The following is a 22,139-nucleotide window of genomic DNA, read 5'->3' on the forward strand; positions in this document are numbered from 1 at the left end:
AAAAGGTATGTTGAACTATAACAAAAGTGACGTAAATCTTTGGGAGCTACTATACTAGTGTGCACCTATTCCTGTGTCAACATTAAATATTTAAATGATGTATAAAAAACTATCATTTCTTTGATGAGATGTGGCATTTTTGTGAAATAATCAACACGTTTCCTTAATAAATCTTTAAGGTCTAAATAAATCTTTCAAGTTTAAAAAGTTCATTTGAATGAAAAACATAAGATGCGTCCCGAATGACGCACTATACACTGTGAACGTAAACTTATACGACTTATTAGTACTGCAAAAGGGGCCTTAGAAAAAGGAACTACACATGTGTAGCCAACAGTTTCATTCCGGAAGAAGCATACCGGCGGACTTTCACGTTCTTCCCCGGAAGTGTAACGCTTCTACGTTTCGGAGACACAGCACTGGAAACGGTGGGTTCTTTTTAATATATTCTTTATTTAAAATGTTAAATCAGAGTAAATGTTCTATTGTTCAACTCGTATATTGAATCTAGATAGCGGTGTGTCTCTAAATAAGTCAATTAGCACCCCTGTGTTTACTCGTCATATCATCATAAGCGGATTGATTTGGGTCAGTTCACATCAGTCTTTCTCATCATCAAAACTATCAAGATGTTTGGGCTTAAAACATTGAGAGTACTAATAATGTGTTGTGGCTGAAAACATTGAGAACTCATAACACGCGCCAAATGAAGCGGCAATTCATATTAAAACGCCCACAAGTCATTTGTTCCAGTGTGTTTGCAAGTTATCCCCTGTAACTCTAAATTTTCACTAATATATATTAGGGGTGTAACAGTACACATAAATCACGGTTTGGTACGTAACGTTACCTCGTTTTTGGCGTCACGGTTCAATACGAGTTCGGTACAACAGGTGCCAGTACAGTTTTTTTTCTCTCTCTCATTTATTTTGAAAGACAGTAATGCATGAGCTGTTCTTTTTTATTTCAGTTATATTTTACAATTTCAAGATTTAAAGAAAAACAGAATAATCTGATTTGAATGAAATTGTGTTACACAAGACACCTGCACAAAAAAAAAAAAAAAAACGCTGACCGATTGAATGAAAATGCATATTTAATCTTTGACAGCAGATGGCGCTTATGGAACAGCAGCAATATTGCCTTTTATTGGTTACTGCTGTAAACAAAGCAGCTGCGCTTATAAACACTACTTTAATATGCATTATATGGCGGTAAGAGGAGAAGAAAATTCCATTTAAACATTTCTGGAGATGGTCAGCTCCTCTCAGAGATACATTCATACAAACCCCAATATATCTGCCTTTCTATATTTTGAACATTGCGAACAGTGAGCTTGATCTGCCTGTTACGGTATTTTCTCCTCTTTCCGCACAAATTACATTTTGGGAAATGATTGCAATGCAGTTTGTGTGCAATTCTGGAATAGAGATCAGCCAAAATAAAACTAAAAACTGGTTCAGATTTGTAGCCGGCATGCCATCTGATCTCCCCGTTTTTGTTTTGGATTGGTGCATAGATCGTCCCTTCTTCTGCTCTTTCCTGACGTTGCAATTGATTTGGATTTGGATTGATCGACTATGACTAACTGTGACGTCCATACTGTTACCATTCAATGCGAATAAATGTACTGTTACACCCCTAATATATAAATATATTACTTTTGTGTCTGCAGAGCTCATGATTTTTTACATGAAGTATTTCTGTCTTATCTTGGTTTCTGTAGATGAGTGGGGATTCAGACGGTAATAAAGAGTTTCATGAGCAGCTCCGTTTGCAGCAGCTGTATGGACAGAGGCGAGAGGTTGGAGAAGATCCGTATACATACGTCGACCCAGAAGACGGCACGGAGTACGACTGGGACCATGAAAAGAGAGCATGGTTTCCAAAGGTCTCTCCTTGCCAAACAAAATACTACATTTACTCAACAATTCTGTTTTTATAACCTGGTCAGAGGCAACTAATAAATAAGTTCTTTATTAAGGTTCACTCATTATTTGTTTCTTTCTAGGTAAATGATGATTTCATCGCAGCATATCAAGCAAACTATGGCTTCAATGAGGAAGGGGCCCCTGATCCAAGTGCTGCGGTTCCTGTCACCGACTTTCTCCCTGCCAAAGGAGGAGCTCCAGAGGAGCCCAAGAAACCAGAAGAACCCAAGAAACTGGAGGAGAGCTCAGACCAGGAAAAAACTAAGGAGGGAGCTCAGAAAGGAGAGAAAAGGAAAGCAGATCCAGGTAAGAAGTTATTCATTACCATTTATTTTTTTCCAAGTATTCTAATTATATTAACAAATAAACATTGTGTCTTGTGTTTTACAGGATGGTTTGAAGTTGAAAAAGACAAAAACACCAATGTTTATGTGACAGGTGAATAATTTCATTTTTGTTTAGATTACAGTAGATCACTATTTGTTTGTAATTTTGATATGAAGTTGGAATCCTGTTGTAAATACTGGTATGACTCCCTCTATTGGCCATTTCTGTTTTTTAAATGTCTTCTGGCTTAAATACGAGCTGACAATCAAAAGTTAGTCTCTCAAAATGTCTTTCAGTGAATTTGTGTCTCTTCTAGGTCTTCCTCCGGACATAACTCCTGATGAGTTTGTGGAGTTCATGTCCAAATGTGGACTTATCATGCGTGATCCTATCACAGAAGACTATAAAATCAAGCTCTATAAGGACAAGGATGGAAACCAAAAAGGAGATGGACTTTGCTGCTACCTGAAGGTTGGTAATTGTAATACTGTGATCAAGTTTATTTATCCCTTGTGCTGTGCTGAAAATCTTGAATGAAATTGCTTGATCGTAGGCTACATTGATTTGTGCTTATGCATCTTAGTTTATGAGCAAAAGAGCACTATATGTGGATATTTTTGCCAGGGTTAACTCCAAAAAATAAGTTTCATAAGTTCAGATGTCTACAGTCAGCTCCGAAAAGAAATGCAAACGTGCTAATAGAACAAAAATAAGTTCACTCCATAACAAGAAACTGAACGCTGGCAGTTTAACACACTGAAACAAGTTGTTATACCCTGTGTGAGCAAAGCCAGTAAGTTTTAGTCCAATTTGACAACATTAACCAGCCTACATGCTGGGCCTGAATGACCAGAATGCAACATTAAATTAAATTCTATATACTGTTTTTGTGTGTGTGTGTGTATAATATATATATATATATATATATATATATATATATACACACACACACATACACACACACACACTTTTCATATATACCTTATTTTTAGTCGCATCAGTCCAAAAATACATCATGACGACGAAAAAAAAAAAATTAAGTCGCACTATTTAGACATAAAACATTACCGTCTATAGCCGCGAGAGGGCGCTCTATGCTGCTCAATGCTCCTGTAGCCTCTCCTTGAAAACACAGAGCGCCCTCTTGCGGCTGTAGACGGTAATGTTTTCTCTTGGTTCATGTCAAATTAATTTTGATAAATAAGTCGCACCTGACTATAAGTCACAGGACCAGCCAAACTATGAAAACATTTGCAACTTATAGTGCGGAAAATACAAGATATATATTTATTTTGTATATGTGTGTGTGTGAAATAAAAACATGTACTTTACAGTCAATGCTATTTTAATATTATTTATATACTATTAAAATATTTATGAATATTTTGAATTCGATTTTTATATTTCAATTTTAATGTTTCAATGTTGTTTTAGTAATTTTGTTATGTGCTTGCTTTTGTTTTTATTGGTACATTTTGTATACACACACGCATTTCTATTTAGCTTTTTTTTTTATTGTAGTAATTTTAGTTGATTACAACATTTATTTCAGCTGTATTTTGAATGAACATTAATCTCTTTAACACTATTTACATGTGTTTATATCATTTTATAGACATTATTATTTCATAATTCCTTGCAGAAAGAGTCTGTGGCTCTTGCCGTGCGGCTTTTGGATGAGACAGAGATTCGGGGCTACCAGCTGCATGTGGAGGCAGCGCGATTCGAGCTCAAAGGACAATATGATGCCAGCAAGAAGAAGAAAAAGAACAAAGAATACCGTAAAAAGCTCCAGCAGCAACAAAAGTAAGAACCTGTTCAGACTGACTCCTGCGGCTCTATATAGTTGATTTGGATTCATTGTGCAACAGTACTCTGCCTAATCACCATATTTTTTGTGTTGCTGTAGCTATGACTGATATTTTAGTAATTTATGATTAACAGGCAGCTGGACTGGAGGCCAGAGAAAGCTGGGGAAACTCGCAAAAGGCATGAAAAAGTCATCATCATCCAAAACATGTTTCATCCCAGTGACTTTGAGGCAAGAGTTAATCACAAAATATGCTGACACATCCTCAGACACACTGGAACATACTACAGATGTTAGGGAATAAAAGAAAAGTTTGTTGGCAACACTTCACATTGAATGCTGTCTGCATAAAAAAAAAAAAGTGTCTTCTGACAGAGCTTTTGTCAAATATCTGTTGCTGCAGCTAAAACCAGACCTACAGAATTTCTTTCTACAGTTCAGATTAACTTTAGCCTTGTACCGGTATTCATGATGTTTGAAGTTAATTACAGTAACGCACTTGATTAGCAACAGTTTAGAGCTGTGGCATTGTTTAGTTTCTCTGTAGCAGCGATGAACATCTCGTAGCTGGTCTGTCTGCATTCCTGAAGTAGGTGCAACCTAAAGGCTCAGATGAGAGCAGGAATGCAGGTGTGGATCTGCTGTTCACGAATCGGCATGATTTCTGAGACTATTAATTGTTTAATGAATGAGACTGATACTGAAATTATTAAATGTAAGTATCTTACGAAACCTGTGACGCAACTGTAAATAATATAGGCCTCAATTATAAATAATTTAAGTCTGAAATGTTTGGAGTCAGTAAGGTTTATTTGTACGAAGTTAATATTTTAACTTGACAAATAAACTCCGCAATTACATGCTGTTACTATGCATCAAAGAATTTATTCATAAATGTTTGTATTTATTCATAAATACAAGAATTATTTATTAATAAATTCCTCAAAAATATTAAGCAGCACAACTGTTTAAAGCATTGATTGATATATATATTTGTATATATGTTTTTTGTTTAGTTTTTTTTTTGGTAGCAGTTAGGCACAATTTATATTTTGTCAACAAAGTAAATTTCAATCGTTTAACCGTTGGCCTTTTAAATAAATTGTTTGGGTCACACTTAATTTTAAGCTCCAATTCTCGCTACTAACTAATGATAAACTATTATTTTGCTTCAAACTCCTAATCTGCTGCCTATCAATAGTTAGTTAGGTAGTTGTTAAGTTTAGGTATTTGGTAGGATTATGAACGTACAACATGGTCATGCAGAAAATGTGCTATATAAGTGCTAATAAACAGCCAATATGTTAATAATAGGCATGTTAATAAGTACCTACTTAATAGTGAGAATTGGTTCCTATACTAAAGTGTTACCAGTTTAGGTTTTTTTTTATTTTATTTTTTATTGATGAGCAATATAAATGAAGTCAAATGTGTTCATACTTTTGACTGACGATGTGTGAAAGAGCTGCACCCTATGTCTCATGCAGGAGGATCCCTTGGTTCTGAATGAGTACAGAGATGATCTCCGGACAGAATGTGAGAAATTTGGGCAAGTGAAGAAGGTCATCATCTTCGATGTAAGTCTTCTCCTGTCCACAGTTAATATAATACAACTTAGTTGTATCTAAAGTCAGTGACCATACAAATGTCTCTCTCTCCATAATTTCTAACACTAAACTCTCTGCTTTTTCCATGGAAATCAGAGGCACCCTGATGGAGTGGCATCTGTGGCTTTTAAAGAACCTGAAGAGGCGGACGCGTGTCAGATGGCTCTGAATGGACGCTGGTTTGGTGGGAGGAAACTATCAGCACAGCTGTGGGATGGTGTAACTGACTACCAGGTAAAATACTTGGTCTATTTAAAGCCATCGTGATTTGTTGCTTGCAATCCATTTTACTTCCACAATCTGATATTTTCTGAATAAAACAGGATGTTTAAAGAGAGAAAATGTAGAGAGGGACTTCAGTTTATCAATCAGGAATTTGCAGAATCATGCAAACATGTTACTGTGCATACAAAACCGAATGCAGGTTTGCCAAAAATAATCTATTTGGCTGTTGTTTATCCAATAGTCTAATGGGGAAAAGAAAAGTTATTACATTTGAGTGAAAAAAAAAACATGCAAGACTGGCTCTCCCAACAAAATGATTAAAAATTGATCATTTCTGTTATCCTCTGCTTATTTTTCTTTGTCCAACATTTTGGCTCTGGTCACCCAGGTTGAGGAAACCTCCCGAGAACGAGAAGAGAGACTGAAAGCCTGGGGTTCTTTCTTAAGTGACGAGAGTGCGTCTGCCAAAGCTAAAGCGGACGCTTCAAAAGCAGCTGAACAACAAAATTCCAGCACACAAGAAGCAGCAGATCAGACTCGACTGGAGGAACATGCAAACGAAAGCGCTGCAAAACCACAGGAGGAGAAAGATGAGGAGGAGGAGGATGAAGAGGAAGGAGGAGTAGCGTCGACCGATAGCAGTTTAGCAGGAAGTGATAATGAGGATGCGTAGATGTTGAGAGAAAAGACGACTTATTTAATGTCTCTTGCTAAAACATCTTCATTCTAATATACAGTGTTTCCTTTTAATTGTTTATTCCCATGACATGTCTGCATTTCACCATATCTGAATATGGACACTAATTGAAATTTGACTGAAGATAGTCACTTTGTGCTTTATGCTAATGTGTGTCATTGAATCAATTTGAACATCTGTTAATAGTTTTATAGTAAAAAAAAATATATTTTGTGACCTCGTCATTGTTTCTTTCATGAAAAAGATGTTCATTAGTAACGTCACTCACTAACAAGATCTTTGGTTTACATGGGAACAAAAAAACAAGCAGTTTCCTTGCGTGTAGTTCCGTGTAAGCCTAGTGACAGCTGTGGTTTTATCTGTTTGAGAGAGCTTGTTCAACTCGCTCGGGTGCATTTTTCAGTGCACAAGTAAAGAAGAGCACCTCCTGCACGTAGTATCACATTTGTTTTGTTTTAGTATGATCGGTGGCTGGATGGTGGCTGGATTCAGTTTGGTAAGCAGTTTCGGGATCTGAATTTATTTGTGAATGCAATTAAAATCCTGTTTCAATTTGAGAAAGGAGTGCTTGAAGTATAAGTAGGAGCAGTACAACTTGTTTCCCTTTAGAAGTGTGGATTACATTTTTTGGATGTTTTACCTACCTTTTATGTTTATTTCTAGAATAAGTAAGAGCTTACTTCTATGAATTATGATTAATTCCGTTTTCCGTCTCAAGGATTTTGTTTTGCCAGTTTTTAACAGTTTGATAAGATTTTTCTTTTAAGCATTTTTGTTGGTTGAGGTTTAAATATTCTATTAAATAAATCATGTTTAAATATGAATAAACTGCACTGCCATCTCAAGCTACATTCATAAATTGTAGTATGCACTACTTTTATCTTTTGGGATTGTTTGGGTTTGTTTTAATGTTGCTGAGAGAAGTCTTTTATGCTCACCAAGGCTTCGGAAATGTGAAAGCAGTCATTTATCAAATATTCAGTGTCGCATTATACTTTAGAAAGGATTCTTATACGCAGATTTAGTGCTTAAGAAACATTAATGTTGAGAACAGTTGTGCTTAATATTTGTGAAAAACAACATTTTTAGTTTAATTACACAATCCTCGTACTCAAGGTGGTGAAATTACAAATGCTTGAAAAAAAATCATAATCTTTATATACATTTCATTGAGTGTGTACATAAGATGAAGTGTTAATGAGAAATCTTTGATGTCCTTAGAGAGTTCACTCCTTCAAAGAACTGTTATTACAGTGTTTCCCATTTCATTTATTTGAATGTATAGGATAGTCAGTTGTTTTTCTATGTAAAAAGAGAATAAAGACAAAATTGTAAAATAACCCATCTATGTTGTATTCCTAAGTCAGGATGATGGAGGACATAATGTTAAAGCACTCAGAGGAGTGTAAAGATCCTCCTCAGCTCTTTACATACTATCAAGGCGACATCAACACTGCAGTGGATGAGCACTTCTTCCGTGCCCTGAATAAAGCAACCACACCAAAAGACCTCAGTACTAAAGCCAAGGACAGCAATAGGATTCCAAAATCTGGTGCGTTAATGTGCATCTATCTGTCTGTCTGTCTGTCTGTCTATCTTTCTAATGCATTTCTTATCCCAGATGTCCCCTCATCATCATGGGCTTCTGGTGTAACGTGGTCTAAGTCCACACACTCTTCCAGCTCTAAGCTGGCCCAATTGACAACCATGGGACCTCCATCCCAGGGAGTTATTGTGAACCCTTCAGTACTGTCATCATCATCATCATCATCACCCTCCTCGACCCTCTGGCCATGTCCACCCAGACAGAGCACAGCCTACGAACTGCCTCAAATACTCTATCAACAGCCCATGGCTGCTGAGAGCAGTGCCAGCTCTTACCTGAACCTGTTACAAATGGATCGGCCAACAGGGGGCATCATGATCTCGCCCTTTTCTAAATCAGAAACCAGACCAGAGTGGAATTCTGGGACGGCCTTTAGGGATGGAAGCAGGATCGGCATGGATTCAGGTAATTATGCCATTGCTAACTGTTTGCACAAAAATGTATTTAATGCAAGTGCAAGGAAATCAATCAATTGTTCAGTAAAGAATAATGGACAGTCAGCTAGTAATTAACACAAGACAAGACAAGGTGATGAGTCCACGGTGTGATACGGGAGATATGTAATAATCTGATAAACAGTTTTTGATTCACCAATCAGAATCCTTTATTCCACAGAATTTGCATATGAGCCGAGGTGCTTCTTCTCAACAGTTAAAAAAAAAATTATATTTAATATAAAGTCATCTATTTAGAGAAATAGTCATCCTTAACTAGTCATCCTTAACTCACCCTCGAGTTGTTCCAAAACTGTATGAGTTGCTTTTAGATTGAACATAAAAGAACATACTTCTGAAAAATATGAGGAAACAAATAGTTGCTGGTCCCCACTGACTTCCATAGTATGGGAAAAAAAAAATTCTATGTCAATGAGGAGCAAAAACATTTTTCAAAGTATCTTCTTTCGTGTTCAGCAAAAGAAAGGTTTGGAACAACTTGAGGGTGAGTAAATGATTACATAATTTGCATTTGTGGATGAACTATCTCTTTAAGTCAAGTAATAAGTCATCCAGACACGTTTTATGAATACTGTCAAATGGGACATTCTACTACTGCAGACTTACTTGCAGTGCTTAAATGAAGTGTTTGTTTAGGTGGTGATAAATTATTTATTTGTGATCGTCTTGTGTTTTACAGGTGTGCCTGTGTCAGAAATCAGTAAGGATTTGTACTGGTATTGAAGGAGGGATTTCTGGCTCTATGTCGAAAATATAAAAGACTGTCTGCGTTTGCATTATTATGTAAGCTTAAGAATGCTGTGGTTTTCAGTCATCTGGAAGAGTGATTCAAACCATTATATTCATGGTGTCAGACATTCCTCATCGATGAATGGCAGTTAATTGCTTGATTTAGCCTTGAGGATGTGCATAAGGTAACTTCTAGTAGGACATAAGTGAGAATACCTAATTGGAATCATTTATATGATTTGTAATACATTTATAGTTTTACCAGACTTTCTCTGTGTATAGTATTGTCATAATTTTCGTAATGCAAAAACTTATATAGTCATGTGTCAAAAAATATATTAAATATACTGTAGTTACTCTTTAAATGAAACTTTTCTCTTTCATACCTTGTCCCTTCAAAAGCTTATCCACAAATGTTGACTCTGTAGATAAGGTTACACAGAAGGCCAAGTAAAATGAACTCAAAAATAAATTTCTTTGAAACTGTTCAAATGGTATTGGACTTCATCTTTACAAACCTGTTTGCAAAACCTGCTTCACACTTTTTCCCTCAAGCAGTGATGTATTTCCCTGTCACAAGCCCTGACTTTTAACAAAACAGCTAAAGGAAGTTTGCACAATCATAACTTTCCTCAATTATTTTCAAGAACAGTAAACAATAATCTATTTTCAGTATAAATAACCAGTCGACCCTTTATTTAATAAATCCTACATGAAAATGGTCAGGTTTGAAGTTATATATATATATATTTGTTGTTGTTGTTGTTCATTGGCATGTTAGATTTAGCTTTCAGCTTAAGACAATTTAAAAATATAAAGAAAAAAGTCTATTACATTATCTCTAGCTCAAAACATTGATTTGCATTAAAATAGACATTTCTTTGAGGCTAAAGACTCAACTTTATGTCAGGACTGCCCACACATCACTGCAAACTTACGTCATGTGCCTCTGTTCTAAAAGTTTGTAAGTGCTGAGCAACGGTCCCAAAGGGGGATTCGTTTCCCACTCAGTCATTCACCACAGGTGTCCTCCTACATAGTTCGCTTCAGCAGCACTCTCCACTGTGCATGTGTTCAGGGGACGTGGGGAATGAACATGCACGTGAGGATGGCTTTTCACATTCTCTTACTCCCACATTTCAACAAAACAGTTATTACTGCTAATTACACTTTGGGAGACTCTTTAGGAGAAGAAAGTCAAAGTCTGCCCACAAACCTTAAAGCAGCATAACTATGCACAGAGAGCCATTAAATGCAACTTAAAAATGAGAGCAAAATGATGAATAATTTATCTTAGGTCAGTATATTAATAGCTTCATATGTACTGGGGAACACACTAGATAGACTCAAGTTGGCCTGTTTTTTAAATTTCAAACAAATATAAATGTAATATTTTAAGTTATATATGTATTTATATTACATTTTTGCTGATTCATAATGTTAAGATTTTATTAAACAGTTATTTAATTATGAAATCAATAAATAGACCATATAAGAAGTTATTTAATGGCAGGTTCTGATGTGACAGCTTACCACAGAATATAGAATGACAGGGTATTTTATCACAAAATATCTGTGTTCAGTGAGTTGTACCATTTTTCTCAGGCGTTAAGTTTGGAAATGTCTTCTACTATTCAGAAATTGAATTAAAATCAATTAGAAATACAGACCAGTTTGACATGGCTCAAGAATGAGATTAATAGAATTGAGAATTGAGATTTTATTAATAGTTCCTCTCAGATATCAAAAGACCCTCCACCTCAGTAAATGGTGTGTGGGTATATTGGTATTGTGGCAAGCCATTTTCATTTTAATTAATTTAACTAATAACTACTTTTACATTACTATTTTTTTTATATAAAATACAGTATTGAATAATATATATTTTAGTTTCACTGACTTAAATTAAATATTCCAATAGTCACTAGTATCTTACCACTATACATGGGAGTAGAATACGCATGGGACATGCCCACACTTTTTCAGACAAGTGCACTTACTTAAATTTGGGTTTTAATTCAAAGAGAAAAGAACTTATGCATGACCTGGCATGTTATTCATATGTTGAATATCTTCATATCTTCTCATGAGGAGATGTAAACATTATGGAGCGGTGAACACTCTCATGCAGTGATTGTTTTTTAAAAAAAGGTAGCCTAATATGGCTTTAGAACAGCATCAGCCCCTACCTGGAATTTGCTTAGGTCCCCCAAATTACTAAATCCTACAGTTCAATTGCAAATACTAAAGTTAATATTCAATATTCAAAAGAAAATTCAACTATAAAAAGCCTAGTCACCATATATTTATACATTTTAAGGGATACATGTTAAAGTGGCTTGCCATAGTAGGTAGATAAGTGTGATTAAGTTGTGAGAGGCAATCAGGCTGATTGAAGATGTGGAGGGTCGGGATCAGCTGAGGTGGGGGCGATAATGAACCGGACCGATGCGTCTGTATCAAACAACCTGAGACTGAGAGTCTGATTAACTTTTTCTTTCTTCAGCTTCTGTATTACAGCATACAGGTGTGCTCTTTTCTGCCTAATATGTTTACTGCCTGCTATTTTATGCTCCTCAGAGAGTCATCAGAGACAGCAGCCAGATGGACACACTGACTCTTGTAGATCTGCCTGGATTCAGTCACACAGGATTCACTGTACTGGCAGTGTATTTGGGAATTATCTTCATTTTCAGTTTCCAAAATAACTTTCTTGTTTTTTTGTTCTTCGCCCACTTTCATGTCCTGAGGACTCCGATCCACTTAAAGGGGTCACATGCTGCGATTTCAGTTTTTCTTTTCTCTTTGGAGTGTTACAAGCTCTTGGTGCATGAAGAAGATCTGTGAAATTGCAAAGACTAAAGTCTCAAATCCAAAGAGATGTTCTTTTTAAAAAAGTTAATACTCATCCACACCCCTCTAAAACGGCTCGTTCTAACACACCCCCACATCTCTACATCACTATGTGGGAAGATTTGCATAACACTGCCCAGATGTTCATGCAAAGAAAGAAGGCGAACCTTTTATTCTAGTTGTAGTATTGTTGTTACCGCCACAGCCATGTCGATTAGATGCATAACTACTTTGTTTGGTGTAACAAACAAATCTCCATATTCATCGGGAAGAAGGAGGCGGGAACCGGCGCACAATCAAAAACTCATTTTAATAATCAAAAGTAAATACAAAACGGCGCACCAGCCCCTCGCGGACGACTGGTGCGCGCAAATAAAAGCCAAAACATAAAATAATATCCCAGGCCTGGTCCTCTCTCGTCCTTCACGGTCGTCGCTCCAGTTTTATATCCTTCCATCTCCTACGTGGGACTCGATACTAGCGGTGGGGCTCAGGTGTAGCTCATCTCCAATCACTACACCTGGCCTCACTCCTCGTTCCCACGCCTCTCGGCCCCGCCCCACTCGCCACATACCCCCATCGCCCCTCGCAGGCCGGGGGGTACTCCCGAGACTGCGCTCTACTCCCCCCCCCCCCTTCCCTCCGGGGGAGACCGCTCACGGGGACCTGCGGGAACCCGGGGGTAGGACAGACGAGGCGAGAGAAAAGGAGATGGAAGGAGGAGCGACAGGGACGAGAGAGGGGAGAGAGGAAAAAAAAAAAAAAAATCCGGTTCCCAGACGCACTGCTGCTCGGCCCTCCACCGGCTGGGTGATCTCCTCCGCGGTGCCCGGCGGTGGCACTGGACGGCCCTCGGCGGACGGCACGACACTCCTCCGCCGCCCGGTGGACGGCGACGGCTCCTCCGATTTTGGGCAGCGGCAGGAGTCCCCCGTTCCCTGCCCCTCCGGATTCCGTCACGGAGGCGGCAGGCTCCGGCCCCCTGGCGAACGGCGCCGACTCCTCCGCTCCCTCACGGACGGCAGCCGCCCCTCCTTGTCGTGGGCGGTCGGCAGCGAGCTCGCCCGTCCCCGGCAACTCGCTCCAGCCCACCGCCTCGAGCGTCCATGGCGGCACACATCTTGCCAGCTCGAGGGCACCGCGGATTCACCACAGCGGCGAGGGATCTTCAGCAGCGCGTCCCTCCTTCTCCCGGGCTTCGGCACCACTGTAACAAACAAATCTCCATATTCATCGGGAAGAAGGAGGCGGGAACCGGCGCACAATCAAAAACTCATTTTAATAATCAAAAGTAAATACAAAACGGCGCACCAGCCCCTCGCGGACGACTGGTGCGCGCAAATAAAAGCCAAAACATAAAATAATATCCCAGGCCTGGTCCTCTCTCGTCCTTCACGGTCGTCGCTCCAGTTTTATATCCTTCCATCTCCTACGTGGGACTCGATACTAGCGGTGGGGCTCAGGTGTAGCTCATCTCCAATCACTACACCTGGCCTCACTCCTCGTTCCCACGCCTCTCGGCCCCGCCCCACTCGCCACATTTGGTCTTCAAAAAGAGGAGAAATCCATCCCTGGGTCGTCACATGTGGTTGCCGCAAGCCCAACAGACGCTCCTTCGTAGAAACCACCAGCCGTGCCGTTCTCAATCCCGCCCACCTTTCGTCATTCATTCTGGAATTGGACACTTCTCTCAATGTAGTTTTTGATTCGTGCGACAGCTTAATACAACAAAACAGCACCACATTTTATGGATGACCGTTTTATGAACCTCGGAGAGAAGGTAATTCTGACTTTGCTACGACAATCTGGTTCTTCTGAATCAGCTACTGTAAGTATATTTAGTTATTAGTTTTAAGTATTTGGTATTGACTGTACATCGCACATCGCATGTGTGTATGTGTGTGTGTGTGTGTGTGCGTGTGTGTGTGTGTGTGTGTGTGGATGTATCAATACCAATCAGATAAAGACTGCACTTGTCAAAGGAGGCACTTTGTAGAAAATGATGCGTTTGACAAGGGAAAGGGGCATAGAGGATGTACAATAATATACAGTATTTGAAAAAAAATGTTTTGTGAATATTTAAGTATGTCAACATATTCTGTTACACAAAATACACAAAATTATGATCTTTAAAAAAGTGTCATATGACCCCTTTAAGATTACGTTTTTTACATTAGTAGAGTAACTTGCTATTACAATAAAACAAACAACAGTGAAACAAATTAGTTGAACATATAATTTTTTTTTTGTCATTTTATCCAATATCAACAGGCATTGTTTCACTTGTATCTCTTGCTGTACTGTCATACGAGCGTTACAGCACCAATCTGTGCTGTTCAAAAGCAGATGTGTCTGACTATAGAAAGACCTGACTCATTATCAAAGGCTGCTGGCTGTACTCACTCATGTGGAAAGCTATGGTCCTGAGGGTCCCGGCATCACCTGTTCAGTCCAGTGGAACCAGCGCTCTCCGGAAACAAGATCTTGATGTCTTTTGTCTGCTGCTCCCTCTTCTTCTGATGGTCTACTGCTACGGGAAGATCCTCATTGCCATTCATGGAGTTAGGGAAGATTGAAAGAGGAAAAGGTTGAAAGTAAAAGAGAATGGGAGTGGAAGCAATGATTTTGATAAAGAGCACCTTTCTAGTAAGACTCATTGATTTTTCTAGCCAAACGTTTGTTTGCAATAAATTAAGCATTTTTCATGCTGCTGTCCGGAACCAAAGTCCTTCGCACACTCATTGTCATCATTATTTATGGCTACTGCAAATTATATACACAGCTGGATCAGTTTTAGTATGTAATAATTGTAGTTTTTTCTTAACAAATCCAAAAAAGCACCCTCAGACCATCCAAGATTTAGTATTTTCTTCATCAGAACAGATTTGGTGAAATGTAGCATTATGTTTCTTACAAATGCGCAGCGTTTAGCTTCACAAGATTGTGTCATGTAGATTTCTTGTGGATTATTGTGATGTTTTTATCAGCTGTTTAGATTCTCATTATGACGGCACCCATTCACTGCAGAGGATCCACTGGTGAGCAAGTGATTTTAAATCTGTTCTGAAACGAAACAAACTTATTTATAACTTGGGTGACCTGAAGGTTAGTAAATTTTCAGCACATTTTAAACTATTCCATTAAATTCTCTGATAACACTTATAAGGTCCCATTAGTTAAGGTTATAGTTAATGCATTGATTAACATTCATTAAAAATTAGCGATACATTTTATTACAGTATTTATTCATCTTTGTTAATGTTATTAATAAAAATACTGATCATTGTCAGTTCATGTTAACTAATGTAGTTAACTTATATTAACAAACGGACCTTATTGTAAAAAAAAAGAAAGAAAAAAAGACAATTGCAATTGTCTCACAATCCAGTTTCAGTCCAAATATTCTGGAGCATTAACACCATGTGGTGTTTCAAATCAGCCTTGTTGCTGTTATTCTTTGAAAAGCAAACCTCAAAGCGTGTCTCCTCGTCTCACAGGTTGTTACGATCAATCAGACAGCTGCACAGAGGAGGGAAACTCACGTGCTGGTGATGGTGGTTTCCATGGTGTCCTGTTGCCTGCTCTGTTGGATGCTGTATGGGGTCATGGCATTGCTTGGCACACTGAGCGCTGGTATTGTCATCCCCACAGCCAGCGATGTATCATCCATACTAGCAAAGAGCAGCACTGTTCTGAACCTCATCATATACATTCTGTTCAATAATCAGGTATGTGCTTCTCATAGGCTTATTTGTATCCAAAATATAGACCAGTGTTACAGTCAAATCTGGATTTACTGCCAGTTTTACAGGTGCTTTACAGCTTCAGTAAGATGTGGAGCAGAACCTCCAGCCCATCACACCCTTCACACAGAAGAAGGTGGTGCTCAACAGGACTGTATCCCTAGAAGTGCCACTTCTTCACCTGTCAGCCCAGACAAGTTTGGGTCCCAGAGGGCTTCAGTACAAAGAGGTAACAGGACTTTGGTGCTTGTGGGGCATAGTACTTCATAAAAGCCCAGGATATGAAAGTTCCATTCATGCAAAACCATATTTAGAGGGACAGGAAATTACATTGTGTGTAGTGTGTGTGTTATTAAGAAAGATGCCAGTACATTAGGGTTTTGTTTCACAGTTGTGTTATATGTGTATATAACTGCCACCAGGTGTCAGTATTTGTTCTAACGTGAAACAATGAAACTTGGGCTTGGCAGCATCCGAAGTTCATGCCTACAGTGTGCACAGAAGAGAAAAAATAGAAGTATTAGGATGTTTCGGTCATATTACATCAGAATCTTCTTCAAGTGTATTGAGTCGGTCTCCTGAACCCTCTCACCTGGCTAATACAGTGACTGCAGTGACACGTAACTAGAAACCTTTTTTTTTTCTAACAGAATTCAACAGAGCATTTTAAATTGGCAAATGGATTTAATAAATGCAAAAATCTGAATATTTGCATTTTATTTGCGTTTTATTCCGTCCAGTGATATATTTCTTTAAATTACTGCAATATTTTTGAGTAATGGAGTAAGAAATCGGTTTTCTTTTTTGTTGTTGTTCTTCAACCACTCATCATCCACTGTAGTTTTTTATATCTACCACATGAACTTCCTTTCCTCTTCATTTACAATTATAAGGAAATGTTGAGGAAAACTTTTTAATTATTTAGATTTCTGTATAACAGAAATCATATCCATATCAACAAATGCTTAAATCCATCAAAGTAGTAATTCATATACAGTGTGATTTTCTAAGATAATGGCCTCTTGAAAAATGAAATATTTGGTTACCTGCTCTTCACCTTAAGATTATGTTAAAGGGCCTAAGAGATTTCAGGGAACCACAAAAGAGGAATTGTACATTAGTCTGGAAAAGGTGACAAGAGAATATCTGAAGACTTGGGGCTCTATCAGTCCCTAGTGAAGCAGATTGATTACAACTAGAAGAAAACAGCACCGGTGGTACCTTGGCTGTCCTTCAGAAGGTCAGTGTAAGGACATGTCAAAGGATTTTTTAACAAATGACAAAGTACCCAGAAATCTATGGATCTGCAAGCATAGCGATTATAATATCATCGTTCCAATTTTACAGCACATTGTTGTAAGGAAGTTTGTGATCTGAAACTTTGAAAGAAAAGTGGGTTATGAATATTCCTAAACAAAGGAATAAATCACCCAAACTGAGTGCATCCATATACTGTAAATTCCATATCACACAATATATATGTACATACATAACTTCACTTTGTAATATACCTGCCTACAATTGTCATTTGTATATTGTCATTCACTGTCTACATATTTGTATTTTTTATTCTTTTATTATGTGTTTTATGTTCTGTCGCTGTCATTCTGTTGTACTGCGGAGCTTCTGTCACGAAAACAAATTCCTCGTATGTGTAAATATACCTGGCAATAAAGCTCATTCTGAATTCTGAATTCTGAATTCTGATACTGTATAAGAATAGTCAGGTCAGAGTCCTGACCTCAATCTCATTGAAATGCTGTGGCATCTCTTCAAGGCATTTGAGGAATACCAAAAATATGCAAGATATCCCTAACTATTTATGAAACAGCTTGTGCAGAAGAATGGACTGAAATATTTCGTCTGCAGATCTGATGAGCAGCTATAGGACTTATTTGGCTTGGGGTCCCAAAAGTTACTAAACATAAGTAATATTCACATAAAACATTTGTGGAACTGTAAAATGTTGTTAAATTACAGAACTGAATTATTATTGAGCACATGCTGAGAGCCTGCTGACATAAATCGAGATCATTTCAAAAGGCTGAAACTTTTTTTAACTGTTCGTCAGGATAGATGGTGCAGGTTCTATGATTAGCCTTTGCTGATTAAGTTCACAGGAAATATTTGAGGAAGGCTTTCATTAATAGTGCTCCTTGTTCTCAGAATGACGGACTCTGAAATTGGCTTGTACCTGACAGAGATAGAGCTGCATATCACACTCTCTAATGAGCCAGCAAATAAGTAGATGAGAAAAGAGCTTCGGCTCTGAGAATGGCATGCTGATCTGAGAAACCCATCTGAGTTGACAAAGTTTGGTATGCAAGAGTTGTAAAAAAAAACTTTTTTAATTAAATAAATTACATGAAAAGCTGAGTAGTTTATCAAATTAATCAAAGTTATTCATAATATTTGCTGAGGAAAAAGCTAAATGTTAAGCCATGCATTAAATTATAGAGCCAGATAAACACACATTATTTTAATTTCTGTAGGTTGGATTTATACTGAAAATATGAACAAAACAAAACTGTCTGACCATCCAGTGGTCCCGGGATTTTCTTTTTAATATATCATAATGCAATCAGTGTACTTGCCATAATTAAATCTATAATGTGAGTGATCTGTGTACTATATCAAATCCTGTTCTCTGTATTCATCTCTCAAGTTCATTACCCCGTCACAAATCTCGCAGCAAGGCAAAGGTTCACATGCATGATTACCAATAGACATTAATTTGGCCTGTCATGTCAGATAATCTATGTCAGTATAGACCTATTTCAATCTCAGCAGTGGTAAACATGGCTTCAGCAGAAAGGTAATGCATGGACCTCTTATAATTATAAACCACAATCCTGTGGTTTAATGAATAGGAGGTTTCTCTAAAAAAAAATCTTGGCTATTGCACTCTTCCTTTTTATTCAGTTCAGCTGCTTTCTTTTTGGCCTCATGTTCACTCTGTTCCCATTTAGTGGGAATAGCACCATCAAATTGAACAGCATCATCAAGCTGTCATTTCTGCTCTAGAGATCAGTCTTATCCTTGAACTCTGTTTACTGATCGATCAGGTGAAATGAGTGCCCAAGCCAAATATATACGCACATCAGTGCTCAAACCATGAGCCGAGCACAGTCTGAGAAATCTATAAATCACTGACAGTCTTATGGACATGTCCTTGGTTTTCCAGTTTGACTGGGATTCTGTTTGTAGAGGATGCTGTGATATTACACAAACCTATAAAAAATGTTGTATATGTGAATTATGCATGCATCAGCCAAGGATTTGTTAGTAATACAAAGCCATACCACCTGCATGCGTTTGTTTATATATTGGGTTTTTTATCCACAGTGGGAGGATCAGGTCTTCAGATAGAAGAATGAATTATGAATTAAATAATTTTAGAAAATTAGATTTTCATATCATAAGAGTATGAGAAAGGAAATGAAAAGGATGCATCGGTATTGTTTTTAATTTATATAGCATGACAAGACAATTATTTTCTACATAATTATCTGTCATGCAGTTGATAAATGCAATAGGCTAATGTGTCTGCTGTGTGCCTTTTACGGGGCAGCTGTGGCTTAATGGATAGAGAAATGGATGTTTAACCCAAAGGTTGCAGGTTCAAGTCTCAGTGCTGGCAGGAGTTGTGGGTGGGGGTGAATAAACGGCGCTCTTCCACCCTCAATACCCTTGGCTGAAGTGCCCTTGAGCAAGGCACTGAACCCCCAGTTGCTCTCTGTTCTGTTCACTTCTCGCTGCTGTGTGTGTGTGTGCACTTGGATGGGTTTAATGCAGAGCACCAATTCCAAATATGGGTTACCATAATTGGCAAATGTCATGACTTTTGTCATGAAACTTTTATTTCTACCGACCAGTGATGATTCTGAAAGGACAGACTTGTAATCTGTTGCTGTAGTAATGAACGCAATTTAATGCGCATCGTGCTCTTATTTTAGTGCAGTTTTTTAGGGCAGTAAGATTGTGGTTATTTCAGCAAACAGTTTAACACATTTTAACAGCATTAAGTTAAACTTTTATATATCATTCAATGGTACTATTTAGAGATCCGTGAGGCACATTACTTTTAGACACTTTTTAAGGTTTTTTTCTCAGTCCATGTAATAAATGCACATCCTTGAATAAGCCATGCACTTCTGATATGACCGGTTTCAGTGGCAGCCAAAATGAGAAAAATAAATAAATCAAATTTGGACTCATTCCTAGCTCGAACCAGATCCGAAAATCTCACAGCCACTCCGGCCAAATATTGAGATAAAGTATCATCTATTTATATTAAATTAATATATTAAATTGGTATCTTCTCCGATACCCATTTTTTGACCACTATTGAGCCGATTATTTTCAATCAGCTGGAATGATTCGGGACTTTCTACACTTAACGTGGCTTAATGCATTAAAACTGTGTTTTTAAAAGACCAAACTCAGTAAACACATTAATAATAAAGCATTCAATTCACAGACCAACGACAGTATTATAAATGAGAATGAAAATATGGAGACATTATTTGATGGAGGCCTGCGCCCCAGTAGCCTACTTATGAAAGGCTAGAAATGTCCCTGATTTGCCCTTACAGTCCGTGTGTAACTATATTTTATGAGCTTTCAGACACCTGCAGCTGTGCCTCCATAAAATAAAAAACCCTTGCGACACCCCTTGGTGGGATGGGGGCGGGGCTACACTGAGCTGTCTAACAGCATATGAGCATGATTGTATGTGTGCGAATGTATAAACCCCTATGGATCCCGAGAGTCAGCCAAGCTTTTAAAACATGCATAAAACAAACCCACAAATAACACAAGGTTGATTCTTACATGCATTTTTAACCTGCTCTCTCCATTTATGAGAGCTTCCAGATCCTTCTGATGGCCTGACTCAACACTTTTGTGCCACATGGATAAAATATACGTATTTCATTTTCTATGGCCAGATACAGAATAGACATATCTGAAAATAAAGTGTAGATACATGCACATATTCATCAGCCAAAAAAAAACAAAAAACATACGCACAGGGTTTTTAAAGAGTCCCTATAACCACAGAAATCAAATCCTCCCTGATTCCATGGCAACCAGTGATGGTACAGGCTGTCAACCCCGCCTTTCTTCTGCACTCCATCATCAACATTAGAGCCTGTGAGGCAGTCCTCGCAGCATACACACACCAAAACAGATGGGAACTTCACACTCAAATCTGCTCCAGCACACTGCTGTAAATACAAACACAGACCTGCAACTATACTTTCTAGTATCTGTGGGTTTGCCACTGTTATGTGTGAACTCATATTAGAATGTGATATCTCGCACAGCAGCCAATAACATTATTTTAAGAAGTCAGTGCTCACTGAGCCGTGCTTTTCCTCTATAGAGTCCAAGTTGACCGTGGCAGAGTTAGAGTGACCATGCATGACTGCACAAAGCTGGGGTTGTATAGCCAGCTGTACAGTCCAGACTCACCCTTGTCTGGTCTCCTTCCATTCATTATTTTCATTTACTGGTGCAGCACAGAGCACAATTTCCTGAGTGCTGCTTTTGGAATCAGATTTTAAAACGGCAGATCAGCACTGAACTGTCCATCATAACTTCACTTCTCCATCTCATTTCCTTTCTTCAGTATCTACACATCTGTCCCTCCCGTATCAGTTAGTTTCTGCTTCCCGTTCTGGCACCACATGGCAACCAACCATGTGATGTCACCTCCTCGCCACTGCAAGTAATGCTCTTTTAATGATGTGAATGTTAATGAATGCAAAGTCTTCAGCACCTTTCCCAGGGGCAAATAATCTTGTCTCACTGGGTTTATTGGAAACCAAAACCCAGTTCATTCAAAATTCATTTCAGGTTATGAAATATTAACATAGAATTTGATGGCCTTAGCCTTGGTAGTGGTGATGTAACCATCCAAGATTCACCCAAGAAGGTTAGAGAGACACTATTAGTCCTTTCACACTTGAACTAGTTAACAATGGGCCAATCTCACCAGATAAACAGAATCCTGGGTTATCTTTACCTGGGGTTAACAATTAACCCTGGGTATAAACAAAGGAAACAGAAACTAAAAACACAGGAAACAAGGACAAAAAAAGTGTCCATGAAAACCAATGTAAACTAACATGACGGTTAAGTTTTCTCTGAATG

The 22,139-nt window shown here is 38.2% G+C and overlaps 2 protein-coding genes and 1 pseudogene across 3 annotated transcripts; all 3 read left to right on the forward strand.

Annotated features, from left to right (window-relative positions):
• Positions 1–317: 317 nt before the first annotated feature.
• On the forward strand, positions 318–6,810 carry htatsf1 (HIV-1 Tat specific factor 1). Its single transcript, XM_052567969.1, has 10 exons — positions 318–428; positions 1,727–1,891; positions 2,012–2,237; positions 2,322–2,369; positions 2,575–2,729; positions 3,901–4,064; positions 4,203–4,299; positions 5,556–5,645; positions 5,772–5,909; positions 6,289–6,810. Exons 2-10 carry the CDS (start codon positions 1,727–1,729, stop codon positions 6,571–6,573), a joined length of 1,368 nt encoding a protein of 455 aa, XP_052423929.1. The 5' UTR covers positions 318–428; the 3' UTR covers positions 6,574–6,810.
• Positions 6,811–6,958: 148 nt separating this feature from the next.
• LOC127966757 (uncharacterized) lies at positions 6,959–9,873 on the forward strand. 2 transcript variants are annotated; one of them, XM_052567971.1, is made up of 4 exons: positions 6,959–7,093; positions 7,961–8,149; positions 8,219–8,608; positions 9,338–9,873. In XM_052567971.1, the coding sequence occupies exons 2-4, from the start codon at positions 7,966–7,968 to the stop codon at positions 9,379–9,381; spliced, it is 618 nt and encodes a 205-aa protein (XP_052423931.1). In that variant the 5' UTR covers positions 6,959–7,093; positions 7,961–7,965; the 3' UTR covers positions 9,382–9,873. The 2 variants fall into 2 exon arrangements, with proteins under 2 accessions (XP_052423931.1, XP_052423932.1); XM_052567972.1 differs by having other exon boundaries at positions 7,965–8,149.
• Positions 9,874–11,822: 1,949 nt separating this feature from the next.
• On the forward strand, positions 11,823–16,253 carry LOC127966107 (pinopsin-like; annotated as a pseudogene).
• Positions 16,254–22,139: the final 5,886 nt, after the last annotated feature.

The sequence above is a fragment of the Carassius gibelio genome, chromosome B10 (assembly GCF_023724105.1).
Source record: "Carassius gibelio isolate Cgi1373 ecotype wild population from Czech Republic chromosome B10, carGib1.2-hapl.c, whole genome shotgun sequence".
Taxonomy (NCBI): domain Eukaryota; kingdom Metazoa; phylum Chordata; class Actinopteri; order Cypriniformes; family Cyprinidae; genus Carassius; species Carassius gibelio.

What these genes read in the sequence shown, in the direction of transcription:
- htatsf1 (XM_052567969.1), top strand. Translation starts at nt 1,727, where the DNA reads ATGAGTGGGGATTCAGACGGTAATAAAGAGTTTCATGAGCAGCTCCGT. An exon ending in GAAAAGGAAAGCAGATCCAG is followed by an intron (nt 2,238 to 2,321) that starts GTAAGAAGTTAT and finishes TGTGTTTTACAG; the next exon opens with GATGGTTTGAAGTTGAAAAA. An exon ending in TTCATCCCAGTGACTTTGAG is followed by an intron (nt 4,300 to 5,555) that starts GCAAGAGTTAAT and finishes TGTCTCATGCAG; the next exon opens with GAGGATCCCTTGGTTCTGAA.
- LOC127966757 (XM_052567971.1), top strand. Translation starts at nt 7,966, where the DNA reads ATGATGGAGGACATAATGTTAAAGCACTCAGAGGAGTGTAAAGATCCT. An exon ending in CAATAGGATTCCAAAATCTG is followed by an intron (nt 8,150 to 8,218) that starts GTGCGTTAATGT and finishes TTCTTATCCCAG; the next exon opens with ATGTCCCCTCATCATCATGG. An exon ending in CAGGATCGGCATGGATTCAG is followed by an intron (nt 8,609 to 9,337) that starts GTAATTATGCCA and finishes TGTGTTTTACAG; the next exon opens with GTGTGCCTGTGTCAGAAATC.